Source organism: Cebidichthys violaceus, unplaced genomic scaffold (genome assembly GCF_023349555.1).
Source record: "Cebidichthys violaceus isolate CVI_PGR_0920_01 unplaced genomic scaffold, fCebVio1.0.p SCAF_20, whole genome shotgun sequence".
Lineage (NCBI taxonomy): Eukaryota > Metazoa > Chordata > Actinopteri > Perciformes > Stichaeidae > Cebidichthys > Cebidichthys violaceus.
Window position 1 is genome coordinate 4,264,582 of NW_027176373.1, and position 27,225 is coordinate 4,291,806.

Below are 27,225 nucleotides of genomic sequence, written 5' to 3' on the forward strand. Positions count from 1 at the left end.
TCTTATCCTTTGTAACACAGATTTGACCGTCTCATTTTGCAAAATTCGGACGTTGAAGGGAGATTCTTACGTTTGTGCCGTTGATAAACATCTTCAAGTTGTTCTCAATCTCATGCTCCATCTTCCTTTTACCAAAGTGTTCATTCTTGTGCAGGATGTCGTACACTTTGCAGAACAACTTGTTCTGTATGGAACATAAGCACAAAATACATTAGCTGTTAAAAATGAACCAGGCACACACGTTCAGGTTAAATTATGGCCATAGCGATTTGTCTTCTTCAGTTGCTGCGTTTGGTGCCAATTAGAAAACAGATATTAGACGAACACAAATAATTCAAAAATACTGGTGCTACTGTCGAACTGCAAAAGTTATATTAGTTTTGCCAAAAATCACTTGAACTACAAGCAACGATGTTTCAAAGATGCAACACTCACATTACATCCAGCCTCAGCCAGCAGGGAGACATCATCCACGAAGAATTTCTGCAACACATGGAACAATTTGACACTTTATTATTTTAGGCAGATTGTTTAAGGTTTAAACAAGATCACGCGCCAATAAATTGTTTGAAAAATAACGTAAACAGGAAAAAAGCTTATCAGATGATTGTTTACCTCAATCAGAGATGTATTGTATTTGTCAACCAGGTCAATTATACGGTTCAGGTTTCTGTTTAGGTTTCTTTCAGGCTTGCGATGCGTAGGACTTGGCACAGCTGAGCTGAACAGCAGTGCCACAGCAGAGACCAGCAGAAAAATCATCTTCTTCATGATACTAGCTCGTTGACTCTCGACCTCTAGAAGAAGCTATTTCAAGAAAAGTCTATGACTTGATCACTCAGTTGTCAGCTTGCAGCTCGTTCTGAGGTCTTGGCTTGAGAACACAAGATTTATACTTGCTCTGCCCACGCCTTTGACACATCTTTCCTCTCATTAGAGACACACAAAAAAAAATGCTGAGTCTGCAGTATGTGAGATAAGATTTGTTTGATTAAGCTGTGGCTGATGAGCAACTTCACTAACAGTTATGTTTCTTAGAACTGAATCTTTGGGGTTGGTAACCTAAAAAGCATTCATTTACTCCAGTGAAAAAAAATCACAACTAACAACCCAAGTCCATCACCAGAGGTTTAATGAAAGTGGCAAACATAATAATATTACAAACATTTAGGTTGAATCTATCAAATATCTAGGTAAATGTGAGAGTACCAAATGTCACTCAGATGCTGCATTCATAATAGGCAGTTTAAATGTGATTCAACACATTTCAAGGCTATTTTTAAAAATATGTCATGTTAAAAAAAGAGGCGTGAAGTAGATTGAAGAACTTAATGAGAAAAGATGACTTGTCCCAAGTACAGCATCCTCAAAAATCAATGAAATACATCAAAAATAATCATGATGAAAAGTATTTTTCTAAGTGTTTAATAAGCTATAGAACAAAACATTTCCATACACACTCATGGGCAATACAATTGATTTTTCTGTTTACACTTACTTTAACCCTTCACATGAGGTTTAATGGCAAAGTGTCAAACATGGAAATATAACGCAGAACTCATCCTTCTGTTGCCACTGCTGGCCAGCAGATGGCTACTGGACACTTTGTAGACTACAAGACTACAAACATCAGTGCAAGACTAAATAAATAAGTCAAGATCAATAGAATGGAAACTGTTCATGCTATTGATTAGCATCATAACTGTCAATGTCAGTTTGTTTTTAAATGTTTTTAATTTGTGATGTCATCCAAATGAACTTTTAAGCAAGAGACAGATCACCAGATAAAGGACCTAATGTAGTGTAGACAAGTTTAGGTACTACTATCAACACAGAATGCTTCCAAAGAGTTCCTGGATTGTATTTCCAGCTGGAGGAAGAACAAGAGAGGAAGGAGATCGCCCTTTGTGTTGAAACAAAAATGTTACATACATGTTTTACGGGTATTTGTTGGTCTCTTTTGTTTGGCAGGTTAAGTGTGCAGATGAATTCACTTTCCAACCAGTTAACAAGCTTTAAACTAAATCAACTGAACATTGACTTTGCCCAAAAAAAATGAAAACAAGGATGAGAGTGACTCTTTTGTCTGCTCAGTGGAGATAGGAAGAGAGGGAGGTGATGCTGCACTTTGTGATCTCAGAGTTCTGGTCCTGGTTCTTGCGGATGCGGTAGAAGTGCTCAATGTAGCTGGACCGCCCCAGCAGCTCCACGAAGTCCTCGTCGTGGGTGATGATCAGCAGCTGGAAGTTGCGCTGGCGCGAGCGACTCTTGATGATTCTGGGGAGAGCGAGCAAGAGGAGATCGTCATATAGCACAAAGCACATCAAAGGAGCCTTTTGTATTTTGTTGATGCAGAGCTTCGGTTAAAAGGGCACTAAAGCCAAAGCAAGGCTGGCGACGTGGGTTAAGAGGCTTATAAATTACAGCCAGCATGTGGCACAGTGACTGTGTGTGTATTTTGTTGCACTTCCATCCTTGTGAGGACATAACTGAGTTCATAACCTATTGTTGACACATTGATAGACCAAGATTTAGGTCAATTCTCTGTTCTTCAAAGGTTTGTTAGAAGATGTCAAAGAGGGTTCTCATAAGTTTTGTGTGTGTGTGTGTGTGTGTGTGTGTGTGTGTGTGTGTGTGTGTGTGTGTGCGTGCGTGCGTGCGTGCGTGCGTGCGTACTGACTCTACGAGGGCATGTGCCAGTGACTCAATGTTGTCTCGGTCCAAGTTGGTGGTGGGCTCGTCCAGGGCCAGGATCCCACAGTTCAGACAGAAGGTCTCGGCCAGAGCTAGACGAATGATCAGGGACGCCAACACCTAGACACACGAAGCCACAGTTTTGAGAAAATAAAAAAAACACATGAACTCTACAGTAGATCTCTGACTTTGTTTTGTACTTCACTTGCTTACAGAATCATTCACTGGAAAATATTGTATTTTTTTTTATAACTTGCATGCAGAGAGTTTTATGTGATAGATGGTTAATAAAAAAAACCCTTTTCTGGTACCTTCTGTCCGGCACTGCAGCGTCCTCTCATATCCAATGCCGTGTCTCCTTTAACCATAACCACTCTGTAGTTGTAAACCCTCCGCTTGACTCCAGCCGACGCGTTTTCGTCCACATCAGACCTGATCTCCACGTACTCGATGTCTGGAGAGGGGGGCAAGAGGGAGGAGAGCGATGTGCATACAAGTACACATCAAAAAAATCATCTAAAAGTCTAAAATCTAAAAGTGAGACGCACCTTGACCCCTGTAGGTGTTGCGCCATAGATCTCTGATAATCTTGTTGATCTCGTCCATCTTCATGCTGTGGAATTTCATGATGGTTCTGAGGAAAACAAACAGAAGACAAAGCTTTAAACCGAATAGTGGACTAGATACTATGTTTACCTTCCCCCAAACAGCCAGGCATCTACAAAACGTTGTTTGAGTCACTTTACCCAAGTGTCCTTTCTGTTGTGACAATCAGGTGACAAACACAAGACAGAAGCAGACTCATGATTGTGATTTATGTACATTAAATAATATAAAAAAAAAAGATTAAACTCTGGGCTGGTTCAAAGGTGAACATACTGCAGACCACACCACAGTGTGTGCACACAAGCATCAAGCATGCTGTTTGAACTCAAACGGACAGATGGGGATAACCACCATGAAGCATTTAGCTTTAAGAACTGTGCTGTTGCACACAGGAACCTAACTGCAAGCTATTTTCTGATTATTTGGCTACAAAATGATAGCGACAGCAAATTCTTTATTTTGTATTTGTATTAATATCATATTGATACAGGAAAAACATACATGCTGATCTAAAAGATATGAAGGCAGGCAACTGGAAGCTGCTTTCCGGCATACTAGGAATCCGTTTGTCAACTTTCTACCAAACTAATGAGAAACTCTAATGTGGTTTGAAAACACCAGAGTGATAACAGTTTAACCAGCCGTGCTTCTTCTGAAGACCATATTTGGTGGATAAACCGAAAACCAAAGAGGGAGTAGAGCAGTCCTAAAGCATCCATCTGACCTAGTGCAGCTTTTATGTATTTACAGTATTTATGCAACAGAAGAAAGTCATGGCAACGTGACTTGGCCATGATGAGAAGAACAGAATGATTTTATATGTGAGATATATCACATCGCTGACAGGGACGATTAAAAGTACTCTTTGGACTTTTCATGTAATATTGTTTAAGATGAATTAGAGTTAAATGACATGTTCAATCATTCTCCCACTCATGCTGGCTATTAAAATGTCTCTTCCTGACATGCTTCCAATGTTAGACAAGTGAGACAAAATACATAGTCCTTTATAATGGAATAAAATAATTTATCAGAAGTTGAGTTTTAGTCTGAGTTGATCAAATTAAAGCGTGTATCATCCAAAGTTACGTCCGGTTTAGAAACAGGTTTCTTTCCTTGTTTTTTTCCTTAAACAGTGTTTCCTCGCTCAGCTGTGGTGGAAGAGTAGTTACATTAAGTTGGTGTTTTGTACTAAAAAGACTTCCGATGATATGTATAATCCCGCTTCAAGATAAATACATTTTTAACACATTGCTCCTGAGACATCTTGCTAAATATTTGTACTTTTACTGCTAAATCTGCTGGTAGCCTTCTTTAAGATACTTTTTTTCTGTTTCAATACCATGTGGAATTCATAAATAGCTGTACACTTGATGCATCAAACAACACTTTTCCCACTGAAATGAGTCCAATAACATATGATGAAAAGATGGTGGCTACTGTTGCTTGAGTTTTAACAGAAATAATTGTTTTATGGAGTAATTTCTCTGAAGTCACCAGGGCAGCTACAACATATAGTAATTTAATAATATGGTAGAATTCTGTTTAGGTTTATCTCCAGATCATTGAAAATAAGACAATATACAGCGATATTTTCAAAATGCCAACGGACATTAATGTGCTCAGTGTAAATAAACAAACATACACACACTTACATAATCAGTCTAGACTCAAAGTCATTTTTACAACAACGAAACAGAGATTAGAGGTACATGACAGTCAGAGCGTTGTCTTCAGGTGGTTGAGTGATTATGCACACACAACAAGTTGTTGCAAAGTGAGTGACAGAGTTTTCTCCGCTTCCAAATCAAAACATCTCACCATGACACCACTTTCTGTGTATTAATACAGAAACTGTGACCTGGATGTATGGTCTGCTGGAAAGCTGCTCAAGGCCTGCTTTCAATCTTGATAACAGACGCTGCATCAGAGCAGACTCCAAGGCCTGAACCCACACACATGGGTAAAGGCTTCTGCTCTCTTCTCAGATGGTATCTGGGACCTTGAGCTCACACTTCCTCACTGAGGCTTACTTTCACACTCAGTTAGGGTCTCTGTCAAACTTATCCATATATCCAAAAAAATGTGACTACACAAATTGATTTTGATTATAACTTGGATGAAATGCAAAAGTGTTTTGGGGAAAGGAAACCACTGAAAAAGCACAATGATCTGTGTCCTTATAAAACAATAAACTTATTGGTGCATCATTTGCAATTAAACTAGCGCAAAAAAAAAAAAAACCCCTCCTCCGATACAGTTTTTCATCATTTTAGGATGACAATCACTGGCAGTTTTTTTATCACGGACATCAACACTGCAAAACGCTAACCTGATGCCACATTACAATGATGCCACCGATAGTGATGCAGTCATATTCTAGGAAACAACTCAATAGTTTGTGATAAGGTTTGTGCTCGTAAGCATTGGGGGGTTTTCTTGGACCATTTCTACAAGCAAATAAAGACATTTTCACACTTAATAATTAATGTATCAGTTGTATTTCATAAATTCTATTGCTGACCTCTTATTGCATATATATATATATACTGTATGTATGTATGTGTGTGTGTGTGTGTGTGTGTGTGTGTGTGTGTGTGTGTGTGTGTGTGTGTGTGTGTGAATGTGTGTTTGCGTGTGTGTGTGTGATTGTTGAAAATAATCATGAATTGTTATTTCAAATGTCCAATTAAATAACTTTTTCTTTACTTTTGATACAATAATAAACAATAGAATATAGAATAATAAACTAAATGCATTAGGGCTGCAACTAAATATTATTTTCTTTGTCAATTAATATGCCGATTATTTTTTCAGTGAATCAACTAATTGTTTAGTCAGTAAATAGTGTCGGTCGATAGTGAATAAGAATCACTGCCTAGCAGTTGTATGCTGAGGCCAGCTAGTCCTTTTGAATTTTACGTCCATGTCTGTCCAAAATGTCCTCGCTTCATCATTTTATCCTATTAAGATATTTGGGTGAAATTGTCAAAGTTGGATTTCTTGAGTTACAGCCTTTGAGACTTTTGATCACCAAATTCTAATCAGTTCATCATTGAGTCCAAGTGGATGTTTGCACCAGATGTAATGAATTTCCCTAAAGGTGTTCTTGAGGCATCACATTCACAAGAATGGGACAGACATGAGCTCACATTAACCTTGACCTTTGACACTAAAACGACTTATATATACGACCAGTTTCTCATGAATGATAAGATCACAATGAATATTAAACATAGCGGGGAAAATGATCAGAATCGGAGCAAAGTTTTGTACAATGCCAAAATAATTAAAAAATCAGACAAATCACACAATACACAATATAACGCAGTGACTCCTGAAATACAAAGTAAATATGATGATTCATGTTCTGCAGCATGCGGGAAGAGCAAAAAACTATTTTTAATTTATTTTCATCTAATGTGGTTATGTCCATTGATCAGAATATTCCGGTCTTCGGTTCTAGTAGAGATTAAAAAATGCATTGGCGTTAAAATGGTAATGGATCCAAAACTACGTATTCTTAGTGTTAGCTCCATATCTGGTCAGAAGGCAAAATTGCTAAATATCATGCTAAATGCTGCTCACCTTTCATCTAACCACACATGTCTGGTTAGATGTACATCCACCTACATTATCAATGTGATATGATGAATTATTATCAATTCTTCCCTATGAAAGGTTAGTCAATGTATTGCAAGGAACGCTGGGAGAGTTTGTAAACCGGTGGTCCCCCCTCAGTACATATTCTGGTTATGAATGGCCAGCAAGAACCTGTGTTGGAGTAGATGGTGCTTGATTAGCTCGTAAGCGTTTTCTGTAATTGTAAATCTCTCCCCCAAAGGTTTTGTTTGTTTCTTTGTCTTTGTCAAGTACATATGTGTTTATCCTGGGACAACATTCCAAGAAAATCTTTGTTGTTCAATTTGAACATATGTGTCCGTTGATTTGTTCTGTTTTGTTGTTTAAAAATAAAAAAAGAAATGTGATGATGAAAAGCAGTAGCATGTTAGCAGCTGGAATCAGCAAATACTTGGCACTTTTGCTTGAAAAATTACTTTAAAAACTATTAAATTGATTATCATTACAGTTGTCTCTTGATTGACTTATTGATTAATCGCTAGATCGTTCAAAACACTGCAGCTAAACAGCCCTCATGTATTGACTTTGTCCACCTACACAAACTGCTGCACCATGTAATCCCTTTGTCACAGATGTCGTCACTGCTTTGCTTTGTTTGCTGTGAATGATGATTGTGATTTAGATTAACTCAGTACAAGCCAAGTCGGTTCAGAATCCAAGAGTAACGCAGAATGATCACTTTTTGAATGCATATATTCATCCAAACCACTGACTGTGCTGCATTAATCTGTCAACATAACCGATAGATTTGCACAGAACATACATAGAGCAGTATTTTGCATTATATTTAATACATTAAACTGAACTTTAACTCCCACTGTAAGTTCAATTGTGTGCTTTTGGTATATTTGTATACTAACAAATAATGTTCATAAGTATTTATATTTGTTTTTTTATAACATTTTTTATAACTATTTTTACAATTAAGTTTAAGAAAAGTTTTCCGTAATGAAATGACTTAATTTGGCTCAAATCTATTAAATTATTGGTTAGTGGTATACTGGAAATGATGCAATATAATCATTATAATATAATAATATTTTATTGTATCATGATTGTATTTATTGATCATAGCTGCATTGTTCCAGCAATAATGACAAGCTGCTGGAGACGCACGTCTCACTATTTTTTGATATCCAACTGATTATATCCAATGAAGATAAGTTAGCATTAAGTTGATGCTACTGCTGACAGCTGTGCACCGCAGCTGCTTGAGGTGACATTAGCTTCACACACTGACATGACGAGCTGCATCACTGGACATCTGATATCAGAACTTTAAGGTGATGAGCATCAAACGATGGAAGTTTAACACAAAAAGGAGAATATCAAAAACTCAAATCAGGAAGGCCGTCGGCAAGTTCGAAACCCAGAACGTTCTTGCCGTGACGTGACACTGCATCACCATGCCACCGTCATTTTTAATTATTAGCGACAGTCAATGTCTAAAGCCCCCCGGTGCTACTGTCTGGAAATGTTACAAAAAGGAAGTGACATCACTGTTCAAACTAAATTCCCCCACCATGAGACAACTGACTTCCTGGCTAACAATCTAAAAGCGTTGCGGTGGGTTTGATAACTTTACTTCAAAGGTGCCTTATAGGGAGAACACAGACAGACTTCTCATAACAGGAAAACTACAAGAGGGGGTTCAACAAAGGAAGCACTACCTACTAAGCACTAAGTCACTTTCATGAACAAACTCAAACACTTATTAGATCTTATTGTGTTGTTCTTTTTATATAAACAATTCTTCTGCAGTGTTCTTCTTATTTATACATTCTAGAGCTGAAGTTGATGCCACCATGGTATGTTACATTCTTCATACCCCCCCCAGCATTTTAACATATGATGACATTCATCTCTGCAGTTCCACGCTGAAATCATTCGTTCAGATCTGTTTCCATTTGCGTCATTGTATAAACACATATACGAGATCCCAGGATGAGTCAACGTCTGACAGTTGCTTCTACTAGTACCATCCCCCTCGTGGGAAATCACAATAACCACGAGATACTATTGTGATATTAATACAAGGTACAGGAATTAGTAGTAATTTGTCTGGGAGAAATATCTCTTAGTAATTGATTTGTATTCGTTAGTTCAGACGACAAAATAATTGATTATAACATTAAAAAACCTAGGCAATCCATTGCAGTCTCTGATTAGATAAACTTGAATTGAATTGAGAGATACTTTGTGGTGAGCTCCTACTTTAAGTGTATTTGTACATGTTTGGGCAACACTCACTGATCAAGGGCCTTGTAGTAGAGATCCAGGTCTTTAATCACCATCTCCGTTGTCCTCATGGTTATCATCTTGTTTTTGTGGCGCTCATCAGCTTTGTCATACTGATCTTCTCGCAGCTCTTTTCTGTAAGCAATCAGTTCAAATAGGAAGTTGAATTCATGAAAGACACCATATTATGAATATAAAGCAGGAACCATCAGTAGTGACGAACACTAAAGTAGCCAAATGGTTGGACAGAAACCAGCAAAACAAGTTGCTTAGTTTTTAAGTAATGTAAAATGTTAACGGTGAAACACTTATTTCCTCGTCACTATAGGAGCACTGACAACGCTCTGCCTTAGACTATAGATTGGTATTTCAACATCTCAGCGGAATAGATCTGCGTATCTCACCTGTGATGCAGTATCTCCTCCTCGAACCCCTTTTGACGACCCAGTGCAATACTGCGGTTCTTCTTCATCTCTTCCAACTTGCGTTCTGTTTCACGTCGTTCTCTGGACAAAAACAGAAAGTGATGAGGTCAAAACATTGTGGGCCACCTCTAATGTTACTACTAGTAAGTGTGATACCACCATGGTTAAAGAGATTGGGCATGTCTTGAACAGTTAGCACATTTATAAACCTTACAGATGATGAATAACGGCGTAGTGCTCTTACTGGCGTAGCTGCAACACTTGCATGTTGCCCATGTCTTTCATTAGAGCCTCGTGTTTAGCCACAACCTCCTTCAACTCCTCAACACGCTTCCTCAAAGTCAAGTTGTCCTGCAACCAGCGCTCCTGGACCTAAATACAACAACAACAAAAAAAGTTACCCGTTCAGACTGCTTCCCTTCGTGGTGCATCCTCTGAATAGGTGAAGTCGTGCCAAAAAAAGAAAAAAAAGTACAAGAAACGAGACGGAAAGACGAGAATGAAGACGATAGTGACTTGGGAGGCCGTACCTTTTGAGTGTCTATGTCCTGACGGACGTTTCCCATCTCCTTGTTGATCTTCTCTTTGTGCTTCTCCGCCTCATGGAGCTGAGTGTTGGTTTCTTGAAGCTCAGCCTCTTTTTGCTTCAGCAGAAACAACAGACAACGTCAACTAACTCGTTCAGTACTTCTTCAAAAAAAGCTTCTACAGCTAACGTCAAAAGAAAAAGGGAAGCTGGTGTTTCAGAGTGAATGAAGACGGAGTAAATGTACCCTTATGATGAACATGCGTACGTAATGTGACACACGGATGCATCATGTATGATAGTAGCAAACAGGTTACCTCTTTGTATTCATCTTTGCCGTCATCAACATATTTGGTGATGTCTCTTTCCAAGGTGGTGATCGCCTTCACTCTCTCTTTAATGGTACCGATCTGTCAGAGGCAAAGTGTTAGAACAGGGACTAGATTAATCAAATATAGCAGAAGAAGCTAAAAACTGCTTTTATTCCAGCTTTTCCCTTTTTTGTGGCAACTAACTTGTTGTAGAAACTCAACATTTTACTTCAGTCTTTATCAGGAAATGTGACTTGTTTGACTATTTTTGTTTCAACTATAGAGCCACAACAACAGGTATTTGCACAACTATCAAGGCTTTTTAAAATAATGCTAACTCACTTTTGAATATTCATTTTCACTATAAAATATATTGAGGTGTGAAATGTATCAGGAAACACCGAAAAGGCTCATCTTCAGCTGTTCCTGTTAAATCTAAAATAGGAGTAACACCAAAACAGGAAAAGACATAACAAGAAGAGGAGGATACAATCTAGCTCGTCGGGTCCCATGTGAGTGAATTAACAGTTCGATGCTGACTTTTCAGAAATAGAGAAAGAGAGCACAGTGAATAAGAGACAAAAGTGAGAATGTGTCCACCTTCTCCTGCCCCTCTTCCTGCCTCTGCCTCTTGCGCTCCACCAGCTCCTGCTTCTCCTGTTGCAGCTTTTCCAGAGCAGCAGACAAAGGGGACAGCTGCTCTTTCGCCTCCTGGTTTGACACAAGGTGAGAGGAAAAGTGACAACATGAAAAAAACAAAACAAAGGAAGCAAACATGTCAAATAGAAATGTGTGTGCGCCTCTACATCAACATCTTCCGAGAAGTAGCTCACATAAACAAAAGCAATAAACTGTACCCTGATGTCCCTGGTTAAGGACTGTATTTCAGTGGTGAACTCAACACACTGCTCCTCCAGCTGCTGCTGTTTCTGCAGATCACTGCTCAGCTGGAGTTTCTCTGCTCTGGTCTCATTCACAGCACTTTTCAGCATCTGAATCTGGTCCTGCTGGTCCTGGATCAGCTTCCGTTTCAGCTCCATCTTGCTAGAGGCTGCAAGTACAAAAAAAAAAAAAAAAAGTTACAAAAAGCAAAATAATGCTTACACTCCATTCTCTTTACCATCTGACTCAGTCAACAATCTGCAGACCAGCAAGGGGTCTTTAGTGTTGAAGTTGTACAGAAGTTGAACAGGTTTTTAGATTAATTGTGGCTTTAATGATGCAAACATCATCACTTTGATTGATTACCTATTTTAAGCATGCTTCAAGTCTCTAAAGATATTATTTTTGGGCATTTCTGCTTTATTGGATAGCGATAGCTTGGAGACAGACAGGAAAGGCAGGAAAAAAAAAAAAAAAAAAGGGAAAATTTAACTTTGAGGTGTATTGTAAGTACAGTACATCTACATTGTTGAGATATTTAGTCAATTTTTAAAGAAAGACTTACTCTCAGTCACCAATTTATTAGGTACAGCTAGCTAAAACGAATGCAGTATAATACAGCAGTCCTGTAATAAATCATATTTCATGAAGGTTATAATGTTCAGTTATAGTTTAAAGTGTTCTAGAAAACTCTACGATAACCTCTCAGACTGTAGTTTGTGGTGATAGGAATTATACAGAGAAATGTTTCTGTTATATAGAATACCCTCATCGACATACATGAGGCGGTGTCGATATCCAGTGTTGATATATTTTGGAACCGTTAACTTCAAATGAGGAAATGTAGACCAGTCTTAAAATTTCTACCCAAACAAGCAAATCAAAATAAATCATTATATAATGGATCATTTGAGTGCGTTCACATTCATTCTGCACTTCAAGTTTAGAGGTTAAGATAATTAAGTTAAAGTGGACTTGTTTAAAATTGTTGTTCATGTAGTTGCCGTGTGTAAGAGGATTAAAATAACTGGTGGCAAAACTACATTAGAACCTAGACTGTAGAAAAATTGCCTGTATGATGTCATCTTACTGGTGTCTAGCTTGTGCTGAGTCTCTTGTTTCTCCTGACTGACTTGCTGGATGGTTCTGGTCAGGTCCAATCCCTGGAGTTTGGCTGCCTGCTGAGCTATTTTCCTCTCCAACTCTTTAAGGTCCATCTGGAAAGAAACAAATATTTAGTAAGGTGAAGAAAGACACAAGGGAGAAGGGTGTGTGTGTGTGTGTGTGTGTGTGTGTGTGTGTGTGTGTGTGTGTGTGTGTGTGTGTGTATACACATTAGCAATGTCTTACAGCGATGTTTCTTAAATTACCAAGATGTATCTGTGTCACTAAAAATGCCAATTTGATCACTTTTCTCGTCCCACACTGCTGTTATTTGTAACTTTGATATCCAAAAAATAGGGACACTGAGCTAAGAAGAACGACTCTCATGAGCCTTGCAGTAGGGTTAGGAATCACCGGAGGCCCCACGACAGGTTTTCACTCTGTAGGAAGAGTGTACAGGAGGGAAAGGGACAGAGGGGGTCAGAACGAGTGAGACAAGCAGGAGGATGGTACCAGGTATCTGTCCATGAGAGATATGTCCTGCAGGCAGGCCTTGGCTGTTTCCTCCTGTGACATCCGGGTACCAAGCAGACTCTCCTGCTCCTCCACGTCGCCCTTCAGCCTCTCGATTTCTCTGTTTACAGTCTGCAGGCGGTTTCTCAACTCAGGCAACTCCTTCTCCTGAAACTGTACAATGGACTGCCTGAGAGGCAAGAAAGAGAAGAGATAATAAAAGTTTATTTATTTAGATACTATCATCCAACAGTCTATCTCCTTTGACTCCCTGCTGTTATTCGGGGAACAGTTATCTCTCAAGCCTCCTGTGGATGGATGATAATATATATATATATATATATATATATATATATATATATATATATATATATATATATATATATATATATATATATATATAAAGCAGCTGTTTAGCATACAGCAATGCACCATAACCAAAAAACATGATTTTGTTGTAGTCATTTTTAGGAGAGTTTATCAATGAAACCCATATTTAAGCGTTGTACTTTGTATATTTGTTTTTCTCTAAATGGGCTTTCCTCTGCAATTTCAATAGGTTCAATTGCTGAATATCAATTCAATTGTTGAAATCAATTCAAATTGTATTTTATTGTTTTAAATAAAGGGAGGGGCGGCTGAGTCTATTCGCTCTTAATGGTAGTGTTCTTCTCAGGCCATGAAAAGACAGCGGAGAGAAACAAGAGGTAAAATCCCAATCATGTGAGAGTATGGCTCCATCTAGTGGGGAACAGGTCATTAAACCTCCTGCGCTCTAGTCTCTGTACCGCCACACAGGTGTCAGTTAGTCTGGCTGATTAGACCTCTTCACAGGAAAACTGCTCCTTTATCATTGTTATTGGTCGATGAACATTTGTGCCTGAAAAATTCTCATCAAAGCTCCGGCTCAATCTTCAACCCGAGCAGAAATCTAATCAGCCAGAATAAGTGAAAACAAAAGCACCTGTGGATACTTCGTATTAACAGTCCATTCTTTTTGTTCTTCATGGTGTAAACATACAGTGTGTGTGTGTGTGTGTGTGTGTATATATATATATATATATATATATATAAATAAAATCAAAACAAGGGGAATACAAGTACCTGAATAAAAACAGTTATGGAAATAAAAACAGTTATGGAAAACTATGAAAATAAATTCTGAATATTGACATATTTAGATGCCATACGCAACTCTAGTTATTCAAACTTTGTCAAGGTAATTTATTTCATGACTCAAATTTGGTAGAACAATCTCTTGCTCTGCAGCCTATCCTCCTTTCTCTACATGTCATACTGCTTGAATGAACACAGCTGATTATCTAGTTTTAGTGTGACAAGCAAGTCTACAGTCTGATTGGATAAATACATCAGGGATTTGTGTTTACCCTATTAAATTGTCTTGATCATGGGTAATTAATGTACCCTAGTGCAAGACACTTAAATGGGGAACCGTATCCACTGATGAAGATGATCCTCGAGCTGATCTAAAAAGTACAATGTAATTCTGCCCTTTACTGGCACATCAAGTTTTAAATCAGTTCAAGTCAGTTTTAAAATGCTGCAATCATTCAACTTGCCACATTCAAAGCCAGGCGGAAAAGCCAGCAGTCACAGAGAAGGGAGGTACTTGGCAGTTGCTAAAATAAAAAAGATATACTTTTTTTTTTTGTATATTTCCCGAGAGTCCAGTACACTTTTTGCACTATCACACATTCTCTGTCTTCATACCTGACAGGTCTGAGAGCCATCATCTCATCTCTCTTCTGCTCCTTCCTGTTCAGGTCATGCTCTGTGTTTTTCAGCTTGTCTGGCACCAGGCGTAGTTTGGACTGCATGTCACTGATGACGTCGTGCAGATCGGAGTCTGAGGGGAAGGTCCGCTGGCACACGGGGCAGCAGGGCTCTCTCTCCTCCGTCAGCTGGCTGATGAACTGGGTGTACACCGCTGTGGCTCCAGCTAGCATGGCTGTAAAAACACAGATGGAGGAAGAAAGAATACTGTTATTATTATTTAATTGTACCGTGTCTGCTACACATTAGAGTAATCTGCTCTTTCGTTGTTTTATTCTAAGCATAGAGATCAACGCTACCAATACTAAAACTAGTGTCACATAAATGTATCTCACATATCTGCCAAATGGCAAGCGTAGGATGTTGAGTAAAAGGTGGTGCACATGCTATGGACATCACATTTTCCATTTCATTGTGAGAATTCGGTGTGCACTGCATCGTGCATAATTCTCACACTTCAAATTCTGACGTGAACAGAGAGAGCCACAAGTTTAGCCTGTAACAAAGGGAAGGTTTTAATTGAATCCACTCACCTCTTTGTTTGGAGATCTTCTCCAGATCTTCTCGTAGTTTGCCCAGGTCCTGCTCCAGATCCTGACTGCCGCACACGTTGAAGAACTTCTCTTCATCGCTGGCTAACTGCTGCTCCTTCTTACGCACCTCAGCAGCGATGTGGCTTTTATTCTGCTCACTCGATGCCAGGTCCTTACTGAGAAATTATCAAAATCATGACATAATTCGGAGTGATAATATTCACATTTTTTCGTTTATTATGTGTGAGCTTTGATGTAAATAAATCTTGCTAACTTGAGTTTGGCAAGTCTGTTCCTGGTACTGTTGATTTCCTTAGATTTGCCATAGATCCAGTCCTCCAGTTCTCTCTTGTTGGGAAAGTGGCCCAGCAACGACACCAGCTCCTCGCTGTGACGAGACTTGATCTTACGAACCTGCTCCTCCTTCTCTGTCTGGAGGAAAGAATCAGAGGAAAGAGGAGAGGGGACCCAACAGGGAAAGGAAAGACGGTAAGGAAGAAGGATGAAATGTTGTATGTTTCCAGTTTTTGGTTAACATGCGAGTGCGAGAGCAGAATGTTCAACACCAGTTGCCTTCCAATGAATTTAGGTTACATATTACCTTGTCCTTTTTCAGCATGTCCATCTGGGTGCGTGCAGTAGTGTGTGTGTTGAGCATCTCCATCTCTTGGTCGAGCTTTCTCTGTGTGCAGTCAAGTTCAGCCTTTTCTCTCTGCAGCTCCACCACCTCTGCCTTCAGCTCCTCCACGTTGGAGCTCTGAAGTACACTTTGTAGCTCACGCTCCTGAAGATGAGAAAAAAAAAAAAACACACACACAAAGTTTTTGCAACTTCATAAAAATAATGAATAACTTCACACCATCTAAGAAAACCTCATCGTAGCGTGTGTGTGTGTGTGTGTGTGTGTGTGTGTGTGTGTGTGTGTGTGTGTGTGTGTGTATATATGTGTGTATGTGTGTGTGTGTGTGTGTATACTCACCACTTTAGCCAGTTCGTTCTCCAGTTCCTGCAGACGGCTAGACGAACCCTCCAGCCTCTGCAGCTCTGCCCTGATGTTCCTCAGTTCTTGCTGCTTCTTTCCCTGCATGTCTCTCTTCAACTCCACGGTTCTCTCCAGGCCAGTCTTCTTATCCCTCATTTCATCGATGGACTGCTGCTTCTGCTGCTCCTTTTCCTGCAGGTCCGCCTGAGCGTGCAGAATAATGAGAGGAGGAATCAGGCGTTACATTAACAGGACATTTATTCATGATCTGGCTGAATGTTACTGAACAGATTTCTTGCAGGTAGAATTTACTTCTTTTTTAAAAGTGAAATAACACAGCTATTATAATGCCACGGCTGCAAAGAAAAACCCCAGTAGATATACGTATTGTGATCAGGGCATTTCTTACCAGAACCTGACTGACTGTCGCTTTTTCCTGCTCAAGTCTCTGCGTGACGTGACGGTGGAAGCTCTCCAGCTGAAGGGAAGTGAAGGGTGGTCGGTCGTAACCCTCCATCTCCAGGTAGGACGACAAAGAGCGGACCTGACAGAGAGAAATTATATCAAACAAGTGTTTTATTTTTAGGTACAACCTACGCACTGAATTACAATAATGGTGCTTTCAATTCTTAATCTCATTGTTAAGTAATTTCCAACACATTGCAAACCACTCACAGTTTCTGTGTCTTTGTATATAGAACAATATTAGTGTTTAGTGTAGTTACTGTACATAGATTTTGTCCCCTCTCACCTGAGTGTCTCGGTTCTTGATGTTTTGAGTGTGGCGGTCAGCCTCCAGCTGTAGACGACCTGGGACAAGAGAAGGGAGATTTCAGCAGCCAGTTTAGACTTCGGGAGCTATCTCTATTGATCCATCCTTCCTTGTATACATCAGGAAAGAACAGCAGAGTGTTTCAAGTCCTCCTTGGACGTGTTTCTAGGATTTATTCTGACATTCTGCAAGATGTATGCCATCAACTAATGCTGCACCAAAAAGAGCTCTAGAATAGGGGTGTATGGTGTGCTTGACGATTCAAGCATAATGCTACTTTGGACAAAACGTTTACCCCCGGTACTTAGACCGTGTGTGCAGGTGTGTGTACCTTGTTCTACCAGGAGATCGGCCTTGACTCTGTTGAGTCTCTGACACTCCCGTCCAGCTCTCTCCAGCTCCTTCTGGCAGTCCGTCAGCCTCCGCTCCTTCTCTCTCACAGTCCTCTGGTGGTTCTGGTAAATCTCCTGCAGCTGCTCGTCTGAACCCTGGAACACCTGCCGCATACACATCTCACTGGCTTAGAGGTGCTCTGAAGCTCAATTTAGGAGAGCTTAGCAAACTGTCAGGGGCAAAGAGTTGACTCCATGATAAAAACATATGCACCAATGGATCTTTGAACGTTTTGATTCCCGCCAGGGACCTTTGTAGCATGTCATACCGTCTCTCTCCTGTCCGCCTCTTCACTGGCAACTGTCCACTAATGACGAAATTATGCCAAAACTTTGGTTGGTGATGCTTTCACTCTCTCAAACAAAAACAATCGCTCTTCAAATGCAGACATATACACAACGGAGAGGCAACAAACAGATGGGAGGAAGAAATTCCTGGCTCCCGAAAGGCAGCGGAGTAGAAACGCTCAACAGTCGTAAAAAGACGTTCTTATCGATGTTGAGCAGTGATGAACTGGCTATGAACACAGAACCAACAACAAACCTCATTCACCATCTGCAGTCTTTCTGGTAGTTTCCCATTTAGGCTAATGACACTTGCGGAGTGGAGTCTGGAGTATTATTAAGCAGGTGTCTTCAGTCAGAGAGACAGATAAGGAGGACTTGCTTCATTTTCCTCTTTTGAAGCTCAGCATCTTCGTTCATGCATTTCATTTTCTACCTCAGTTTTTTCTATCCATCCTTAATTACCTTTGAAGCATCTTGTCAAGTTTCCAAAAACAGTTGTCTGTGGAGCGTGAGCACTGCTTTTAGTGCTGGAACCAGTCAAATGATTCATTTTCCCTTTTTACATCATAACAATAAATAACTTGAGTTTGTTTTCGAGTTTGTTTTCGTGTGTGTGTGTGTGTGTGTGTGTGTGTGTGTGTGTGTGTGTGTGTGTGTGTGTGTGTGTGTGTGTATATTGCTATGTTACCTGTTCCATGGTTTCCTCCAGCTCCTTGTTATCCACCTCCATCTGTTTCTTCCTGCTGTCTAAAGCTTTGATGTCGTTGTCCAGCTTCATCACTTTCCCCAGTTTTATGTCAATATCATTCATTCGATTCTGAAAAATACCATTGAGAAAGTTCATTATTAACTTACACTACAGTTACCGTTCAGATGTGTCTACACCTGTAAACATGTAACAACCCTCCTCTGCTTACTGTACGTTTCGCTTAAATCATGTGATTTTAGCCAGTTGACCAAATGCCTTCATCTCTCCTCTACAGCATACAGAGCGTCTAACATAACTGTAGATCTCTTTCAGAGTGATATCACATCTAGTGCAGAAAGTCGTACTTGATTAATCAATTAGTTGATTACAAAGTGTGTAATTAATTGCTTTAGTCAAATATCTAGCAATCTTGTTTCTCTCCGTCTCTGTCGATCATTAACTTGACTAGTGATGGCGATCTGGCATTCGTTTTTGACATTCAATAGTGAAAATGACTCAATAAAAACAAGTAGTCTTACAGTAGATTCATCAGAGCAAGTCTAAATGTGTTTTATTCAAAGAAACACAGCTTACACTACTTTACGTATATAAGTAATCTTAAAATGATCATAAGATCTGGGCAAACTAATAGTGAGGAAGCTCATTAAATCAATCTTGCATTTGAGAACAGAACCACGTGAAAATGATCTGACCATCTGTTGGCTTTGTCTTTACACACACACACACACACACACACACACACACACACACACACACACACACACACACACACACACACACACACACACACACCTCCAGTGGATCAATCTGGCCCTCTATCTGCTGGATGCTGTCTCTAGAGGCCATCAGCTGGGCCTCCTTGGTGGCCACCGTCTCTCTGATCTGCTGGGCTTTCTCCTTGTTCTGCTTCAGGTAGCGTAACTCCACTTGACACTCTTTGACCGTGTGAGTCTGTTTCAGACGCAGCTGGCGCATCGTCTCCAGAGCTTTGATATACCTGAGAGAAACACAAAAAAGAGACAGTAATACCGAGTTCCCCCCTCTTATTGCAGCATCTGAATGGAAAATGCAGGTTAATATTTAAAAGAAATGACAAAAGTGTAAGAATGAGTGGCGTTTACTTGGTTGCAGCGAAGATGGAGTCGAACTTGTCTTTGAGTGCTTTGCCCTCGCTGAGTGGCCAGTTGGACTCTTCTTGGTGACAAAAGATGACATGATTGAGCACGGGCTTCGACACACCCAGTGAAGAAATCATCTCCCGATCCAGTTCTCCACACTTTGATGACAAGCTCACCTTCTCACCGTCCCTGAGGGAATGATGATGAAGAAGGAGGAGGTCATATGTAAAGAAAAGTAACATAAATATCAGGGTTAGGGTCAGGCCATCAAAAGGTGAGTAAAGACCCTCGTGACTGTGGCTTACTTTATCCTGGTAATGACCTGCTCCAGGCTTTTGAAGGTGTAGTTCTTGGCCTTCTGAGTGCAGGACATGGAGCGATGGATCGTCACTTTCTCTGCGTTGACGTCGGTGAATAAGAGTCGAATCTGCGCTCGCACGTCCGTCTCATGGGCGTCCTGGAATTCACACAGCAAGAATTTACTTTAACAAAAGGTAGCCTTTTATTAGGATTCAAATAGTAAGGGCAATATAAAAACACTTAAATGAGCTTGTTGTAATGATATAGCCATCACAAATTGTCCCGATCAATACAATAAGTCGTATTCAGTCTTAGAAGTCAAACATTGCTTCATCTGAAGAAGGTACTCTGTCTCTGGTATGAGTCACTGATTTAGTTAAATACATAAACTTTACAGCCAAAACATCAGAATGTATAATCTGGCTATTGAATGTAAGGATAGCCGGGTAGATTCGGCTTTGTTCTTCTTATTACATACTTTTCAGTGTTACTTGAACACACGAGACTTCTCAATAAAGTGAGAAACTTTAAACGTTTTTAACGTAAGAATGGAGCACTGTGGAAACTGTACCATTCCTGCATAATAAGCAGTGACGCACAAATGAGCAAGCTCACCTTTGGATCATGAACAAATGCACCTCCTTTAGATCCGGGGGGAAGTTCTCCTGCTGTTGCGTACTTCAGGCACTCAATAATAGTCTGGAAACAGAGAAGGAAAAATGTTCATGTCGTGAAAACTTGAGAGTTGCAGTTATCATTTTGCTGTGGCTTTATGCAAAATATTTAAAAACCAGTACAAATCACCAGACCAGTTAGTCTAATCGCAATGCTTAAAGTCCACTTTCTTGTTGCTTCTTCACAGGTCATGCTTCACAGTCAACCTTCTCTCTTCACAACATGCTCTCGTACCGTTTTCCCTGCTCCGTTGGGTCCCACCAGCACGGTCAGCGGAGTGAAGAAGGAAATGACCTGCTTGTCTTTATCCTCAATCCCAAAGCTCCTCACCCCTAGGATGCTCATCTTATCTATCTTTGACATGTTTGCTTTCTGAGAGAGAGAGAGAGAGAGAGAGAGAGAGAGAGAGAGAGAGAGAGAGAGAGAGAGAGAGAGAGAGAGAGAGAGAAAACAAGACAAAGCATTTCACTACTAAAAAGCGTATGCAACAGCAGGAAGAATAGTGACGCCACCTAAAAATGCATCTGTAGCTACACTGATTAACAGGATTATAATGGTCTCCAGTGATATCAGTCAATCTGCTGACTGTGAAGTTGCTGCCAGTTTGCAGATACTAACATATGTATGTATTTGTGCTAAATTGGCCTTAAATATGATGCACTTTATCAAAAAGTACTGTGATGAAAAAGTGTACAACACGTTCAACGTGTCATCAAAAAGATTTACAATACATTTTTACATTTGAGACTATTGGGTTGAATCCTACTCAACCTGTGTAACGTTAGCTTACTGCCTGTCAACTCAGCAGGCTAGCTCATTTAGTTGTATGCTAAGTTGCAGGATTGTATAGTTAGCGACTCACTGTCCAACAACGTGCTCCTCCGAATGATTTCCGTTGGTAGTAGTAGTGTCCAGCCGTATGTGTGCCCTGAATTTCAGCCCACCTCGCGGTTGTTGTTGTGGTTCACACGTGAAAGTATAGTTTTCGCGCTATGAGGAATGTGACGCGTGCGGCGACTTCTTACTTCCGGGACTGGGAGCATGAGCATAGAATACCAACATGTAGAACGGTAATGCACATACTCAAATCAGAGCCGGATAATGAGAGTCACATCGTCTCCTTTCACTCCAATGGACCATTTTGGTGGTTAATGGCGGATCATGGAGTCTCTCAATGGTTCCCACAATTTAAATATGATCAAATAGTAATCTTTGACCTATAACGTTTTTCTTTTGTTGGCTTTCAGTGAATTCCTGTTCAGGATGACTCACAGATGACCCGACTATTCCCATGTCAAATTTCATAATTTCATGGGACAGTCACCTTGAATGGCATTATGATTTTCATAATAAATTCATCACATTTGAACCTTAGTTTAAAAAAAAGATTAGAATAAACTTTCAATGGATTCCTGTTTAAATAAGTAAATGAGTAAATGTGACGGCCCTATTTTTTATGAATTTAACATTTCAAATAAATTCCAATATCAGACTACTCAGCAAGTTTATAATAATTTAATTTGTATCTCCTGTTCTAAATGTTATTCATGTTTTCTTCATATCTTGCAATATGTTAGCACACCATAATTATACAATTTTATTCTATGCATTAGGGCACCACAGTTAATAGGGGTCTAATTTATACGTAAGAAGTTGAGTTATGATTAATTATTATAAATATAAGTAGTGTACAGATGAAGACATCCATTTTGGCCCCCAACCAAAAGTTTTTGAAAAATGTTCTGCCGTTTCATCTGCTTGTAATACGTATATCTTATCCCTAATAAACCTATTCCATCCCCTATTCTGACAGAAGAAATATAATATATTTTCAGCTGCGAGCAGTGGAATAATTATGGAACTGTGGTACAAATGAAAACCAAATGTTCCTAAAATCTTTAAAAAAAAATGTAAAAGTAGAGCTGGTGTTATTCTATTGTATTTTTATTATTATTAACAAATCCCATGAACACATGACCGCAAACAATGCATTATTTCCATACACACTGTGGCACTCAGCCCCAAGTCCATTGTTTCCTAGTGAAGATGCTCTTAACTCTTAAACAAATCATCACAGATATGGAGTTTAATTGTATTTGTTTATTAAGGCTAAATCATTTTCTAAAACAGAATGATCCTGACGAGTGATCCTACCTAAATATCTGTTGCCAATCAAGTAGGTCTATTCTTATATGTTTCTAACAATCTCTCATCTTAGAACATTATTCCACAAGAGGACAGTGTTTCCCTGTGGAAAAGCCATAGCTGCCAAATCCCACAGATCACACCATGGTCTGCTCTCTCCTCTCCGCATATTGCTCAGCACTCATTTGTTAAGAGTATTGCTGTGACAGTTCTAGGCTGTTGGCCATTGCAGTAGCTCAGAAGCCACTTAGATACAAATGAGATGCCTATATTTCAAGCCCAAATGTAAACACTGTACAATACAGAGTAGTATGATATTATGGAGAAGAAGATCTTAAAAATTGTACATAGAAAAGCAATAATGTTCCAGAGCTCTTCTTACACATTTCATCAAAACTGAATAAAAAAAGAGTATACAACTTCCAAGACAGCTGAGAAACTGTGTGTGTTTGTGAGAAATGAAGGGAGAGAAGAAATCTAATTTGGATAAAGGGACATGAGTTATTTTGAGCCTGTGTTTGGGGTATGAAGAACATCCACAGGGACCTACAGGACTGGTGTTCCACCACCTGCAGCTAACCCCCTAAAGACCTGAGAACATCATATCTCTGACTTCCTCTCGGTTCTATCCCCCTTGAAAGAATTCACACACACACACACACACACACACACACACACACACACACACACACACATGCACACACGCACACACACACACACACACACACACACACACACACACACACACACTCCCACAAACCGCCTTCTGCTTTCGGCCCACTGATTCAGTCTGTCTGTGTTATCAGCCCACTGACTCATTGTGCCTCAGTCCGTCCAGCTCATGGCCCTTTTTCTATTTTCATCCTGTCCCGTCATGAAAATGCCATGACCTTGTGTCTTGTGTTGGACCACTGGAGGTATATGTGTATGTGAGTGTTATTATGTTTATGTGCTTGAGTGTGAAAGCCTAATCCCACATGCCCACGGTCACCCTCCCCGTCTAAATGGCTAATGGAATTGGTTGACTTGGCATTTTTTTGAAAATCACACGGACGAATCGGGAACCAGCTGGTTCTCTCCAGAGCAAGTAAGAATAGAGGAGGGAAAAGATGAGGGAGCTCAAAGGAGGAGGTGGGGAAAGCTAGGAATACAATGTGGATGAATTAACTACAGAAAGTGGTTGAAAGACATTATTTTCTTCAGAATAAATAAATCAGATGTTGTGGACTGACAGCAGTCATCAGTGGTAGACGCAGAAGCGTTCTGCCTCTCAGTGAACCGTCTGTTATTTGACATTTTATAAACTCAAAAATTGCAGCGTCAATATTTCATTAAATCCTGAGGGACTTGTTTTAATGGCAAATTGGACTCGCTGTGTCCGCACAATGGGAAACGTGAGAGAGAGAGAGAGAGAGAGAGAGAGAGAGAGAGAGAGAGAGAGAGAGAGAGAGATGATATGAAAGAGGATGAACAGCTCATTGATTTGATCCATTAGAAGGTGCTCTCTGGGTGCAGGAAGGATTGGAATTATACATGACGTGGCAAATTTCCTGGCAAAGTAACCAACAATAATTCTTGAAAGCAAATCTTATTTTTCTCAGAAAAAACTGTTCAAAAAACTTCCCCACTGAGTGCTCAGAGTAGGGACACTTTTGGCCAGTGGCTTTAAGATGGTTGTAAGTTTAAAATAAAGACGGATTGAGTTCTGAAAAGCAACATTTCCCCCTCATATCCAGCACCCAATGAATAGTGACATGACCTCTTCTTGCCACATTCAGCTCTGCTCTCTTTGCTGTTTCTTTTTACATCCATTTCCTGCGTTATATCCTTTTATTTACACATTAGACTAAAAACAAAGAATCACTGTTTCAATTTAACGAGAATGGTGCAATGCCTGGGAAACAAGCACACATACATCTATGTATGAATCATTTCCCAGCAAGCTATCAGTACGTTCTTTCACAAGGAGTTATTTCTTTTGGTGTGGCTTTGTATCAACAGAAACACTCCCTTGGTTTATACCAGGCATGTTTTTTAAACCACTTTCGCCATGCTCTTCAATAAAGACCCTGCTCTTTGTCTTCACGCATGGCACCACATTTATTCGCTCAGTTTGGGTCAAAGAGGCAGCCAAGGACATGACTGATGACAGTATTAAATATTATGTAAGATAAAGACAGGATACATCTTGACCGTCCCTATAGCTGAATATGCCTTCATCAGGAGGTTAGATGTTGCTGGCTGTGATGCGATAAAAATGTAGTGAATGTTATCACAGTAAAATCTGAAACCCCCTTTCCCTACAACTTTTATTGCCCTTAATTACATCCATTTCAAGCAACAATTGCAGATGTGCGAAGGTGATAATGTAGGCAGGGTTTAAACTTCTCTCTCAAGCTCTTAGTTTTTATTCTCCACACAATTATTTTTGTCACTTTTAATATGTCCAACACTTTGGAAGGATCGTCAATAAGATTGTTCCGTTATCCCATATCTGTCACACTCTCCAGACACATTTCTAGTTTTCCAAACCAAACCATTGCCACTTTCCATGCAACCAGATGCCCTCGGACTCTCCCTCCTTTCCCCATTGCATGGTTGCCACACCCATCCACACACCTGTTCCCTCGTCCCTAATCAGCTGTCCGCCTTTCCCGATCCGCCTCTTCACCTGCATCTCATTTCCCTCGTCAGCCACTCTCCGGCGATGCACTTCCTTTGCTCCATTGTCGGTTCATCGGGGGTTGCAATGCCGTTGCGTGCCTGTCCGAGGGCGTCTGGTGGAAGGATGGAAAATGGCAGTAGTTTGGAGAACTAGAAAACAGAAATGTGTCAAGAGAGGAGGGACAGAGAGAGACCACGTGTAACAATAACCGAAAGATTATCTCTCTCTTAATACCTCTATAGCTGCTGGCTTTTCAATCTGCCTTGGACTGTGGCTAACTAAGCAGCTGCTTATCAGAGAGTGAAGCTATAGAACCAGGCAATTATGAGAAAGTGGAGAGAAAGAGTTAGGTGGATATGAGCAAGTAAACCGGGTAAAGATTCGGAGGGGGATAATGAATACACACCTCCTGGTTGTGAATGGCATTAATGAGGTCATTTAAGGGACCTCTGTGTTTGTGTCTCTGCGTGTCCAACAGCCAGTCTGTCTTTATTTCACTCTCTGCGCAATGTCCTACATAGGATTAATGACAGTTTAACCTGAAATCCACGTAAACTGTATAATAGGCAGCTGCAAGCAATTAATGATGGGTATTTTTGATTTAAGTGAGCCCATTACCAATATTTGCCTGACAATACAATCAAATATTGTTTGTGTTTGCATATTGGCACACCTGAATCACATGGGCCCATTATTCATCTCATTAGCTGCAGCTGTGCTTATGACACTTCTGTGAAAGGGTCTGTTTATAAGCCATTCTGTGGTCGTGCAGCAGGTTTTCAATATGACCCTGGTGCCAAAGCTGCTGACTTTACTGTCACTCTTGTTTACTTTGCATGCATAAACTCTCAAATGCTATTCCAACTTTATAACATTGGAGGTTGTATAAAACAGCCAGCAGTCCAATTTCTATTGCATGTGCCTGGGTTCATTACTTTCTAGAAATATTTGGACAATTTGGGAAATGCACTTATTTGCTTTACTGCCAAAAATGGATGAGAAGCTCCATATACCACGTGTGACACTGCGGCCCGGCAATTGTCAGCTTATGTAGCATAAAGACAGGAAACAGGAGGAAACAGCTAGCCTGGCTCCGTGTCAACCACCACTTCTAAAGCTCATTAAGCACCGTTACTTGTTGTATCTCGAGTCGGGTGTTTCCCCACCAGCGGTCTTCATGATAAGCTAGCTGCTTCATACCTAGCATACAGACAACTCGGGGTAAGAAAGCAGATAGGTGTATTCCCCAAAATGCTGAAACTAACAAGCAACACAAAAAAAGACAAAAACAATACTTAATTATAACAAGGCTTCTGTGAGCGGCTTCCTTCAGCATGAATACCTCTAAATGATGACGCCGACTAAAAGAATAGTCACCAAGTTTTTTTCCAACCACTAGTATAGCTACAGGCATTATTAGATCTAGATTTGACATCCAGCTTATTAATGCACTCAACTCATTATCTAACGTTAGTAGAATGACATCCTCTTGTGGATTTGGTTGCTGGGGTTTGTTTGATTATTAGCTGGCGGCTCATGTTGACATTTGTCTTCTGTGTACTATTACTGACAAAACTGGCAAAAAAATATGTCATGATAGTTATTTGGAAAAATAACAAAACAAATTTAATTAAGAAATTTATTTTAGAAATTAAAAAAAAAGTTTTAATTTCTTTTTATTTTCAGACAGTGAATACGGTGAATAGGTCTTTTATCAGACAGACAGTACGAATCACATATTCAGTTTGCACTATCTCACAGAAATAACACTAAACACAAAAATGACTCAATAAACCTGCTTTTCAGCCCAAACCTGACCTCTAAAGCCTGTCTTAATTGGACCCACTTGATATTAAATGGGAGGCTAAACAAGCATCTGGGAGCATTGTTTAATTTGACGAACTTGGCAGG

At 39.9% G+C, this 27,225-nt stretch overlaps 1 protein-coding gene across 2 annotated transcripts; it reads right to left on the reverse strand.

Annotated features, from left to right (window-relative positions):
* Positions 1-1,117: 1,117 nt before the first annotated feature.
* rad50 (RAD50 homolog, double strand break repair protein) lies at positions 1,118-21,517 on the reverse strand. Of its 2 annotated transcripts, none has more exons than XM_068715736.1 (28): positions 21,367-21,517; positions 20,739-20,876; positions 20,445-20,528; positions 19,835-19,986; positions 19,533-19,718; positions 19,204-19,408; positions 18,391-18,519; positions 17,354-17,519; positions 17,002-17,060; positions 16,660-16,794; positions 16,248-16,454; positions 15,870-16,052; positions 15,543-15,700; positions 15,269-15,444; positions 14,673-14,910; positions 12,942-13,131; positions 12,415-12,541; positions 11,300-11,493; positions 11,043-11,153; positions 10,449-10,541; positions 10,136-10,249; positions 9,850-9,977; positions 9,585-9,686; positions 9,193-9,315; positions 3,243-3,328; positions 3,006-3,148; positions 2,681-2,814; positions 1,118-2,277 (listed from the first exon to the last, which is right to left on the reverse strand). In XM_068715736.1, exons 2-28 carry the CDS (start codon positions 20,865-20,867, stop codon positions 2,091-2,093), a joined length of 3,939 nt encoding a protein of 1,312 aa, XP_068571837.1. In that variant the 5' UTR covers positions 20,868-20,876; positions 21,367-21,517; the 3' UTR covers positions 1,118-2,090. The 2 variants fall into 2 exon arrangements, with proteins under 2 accessions (XP_068571837.1, XP_068571838.1); XM_068715737.1 differs by having other exon boundaries at positions 2,091-2,277; positions 2,677-2,814.
* Between the last annotated feature and the right edge of the window lie 5,708 nt (positions 21,518-27,225).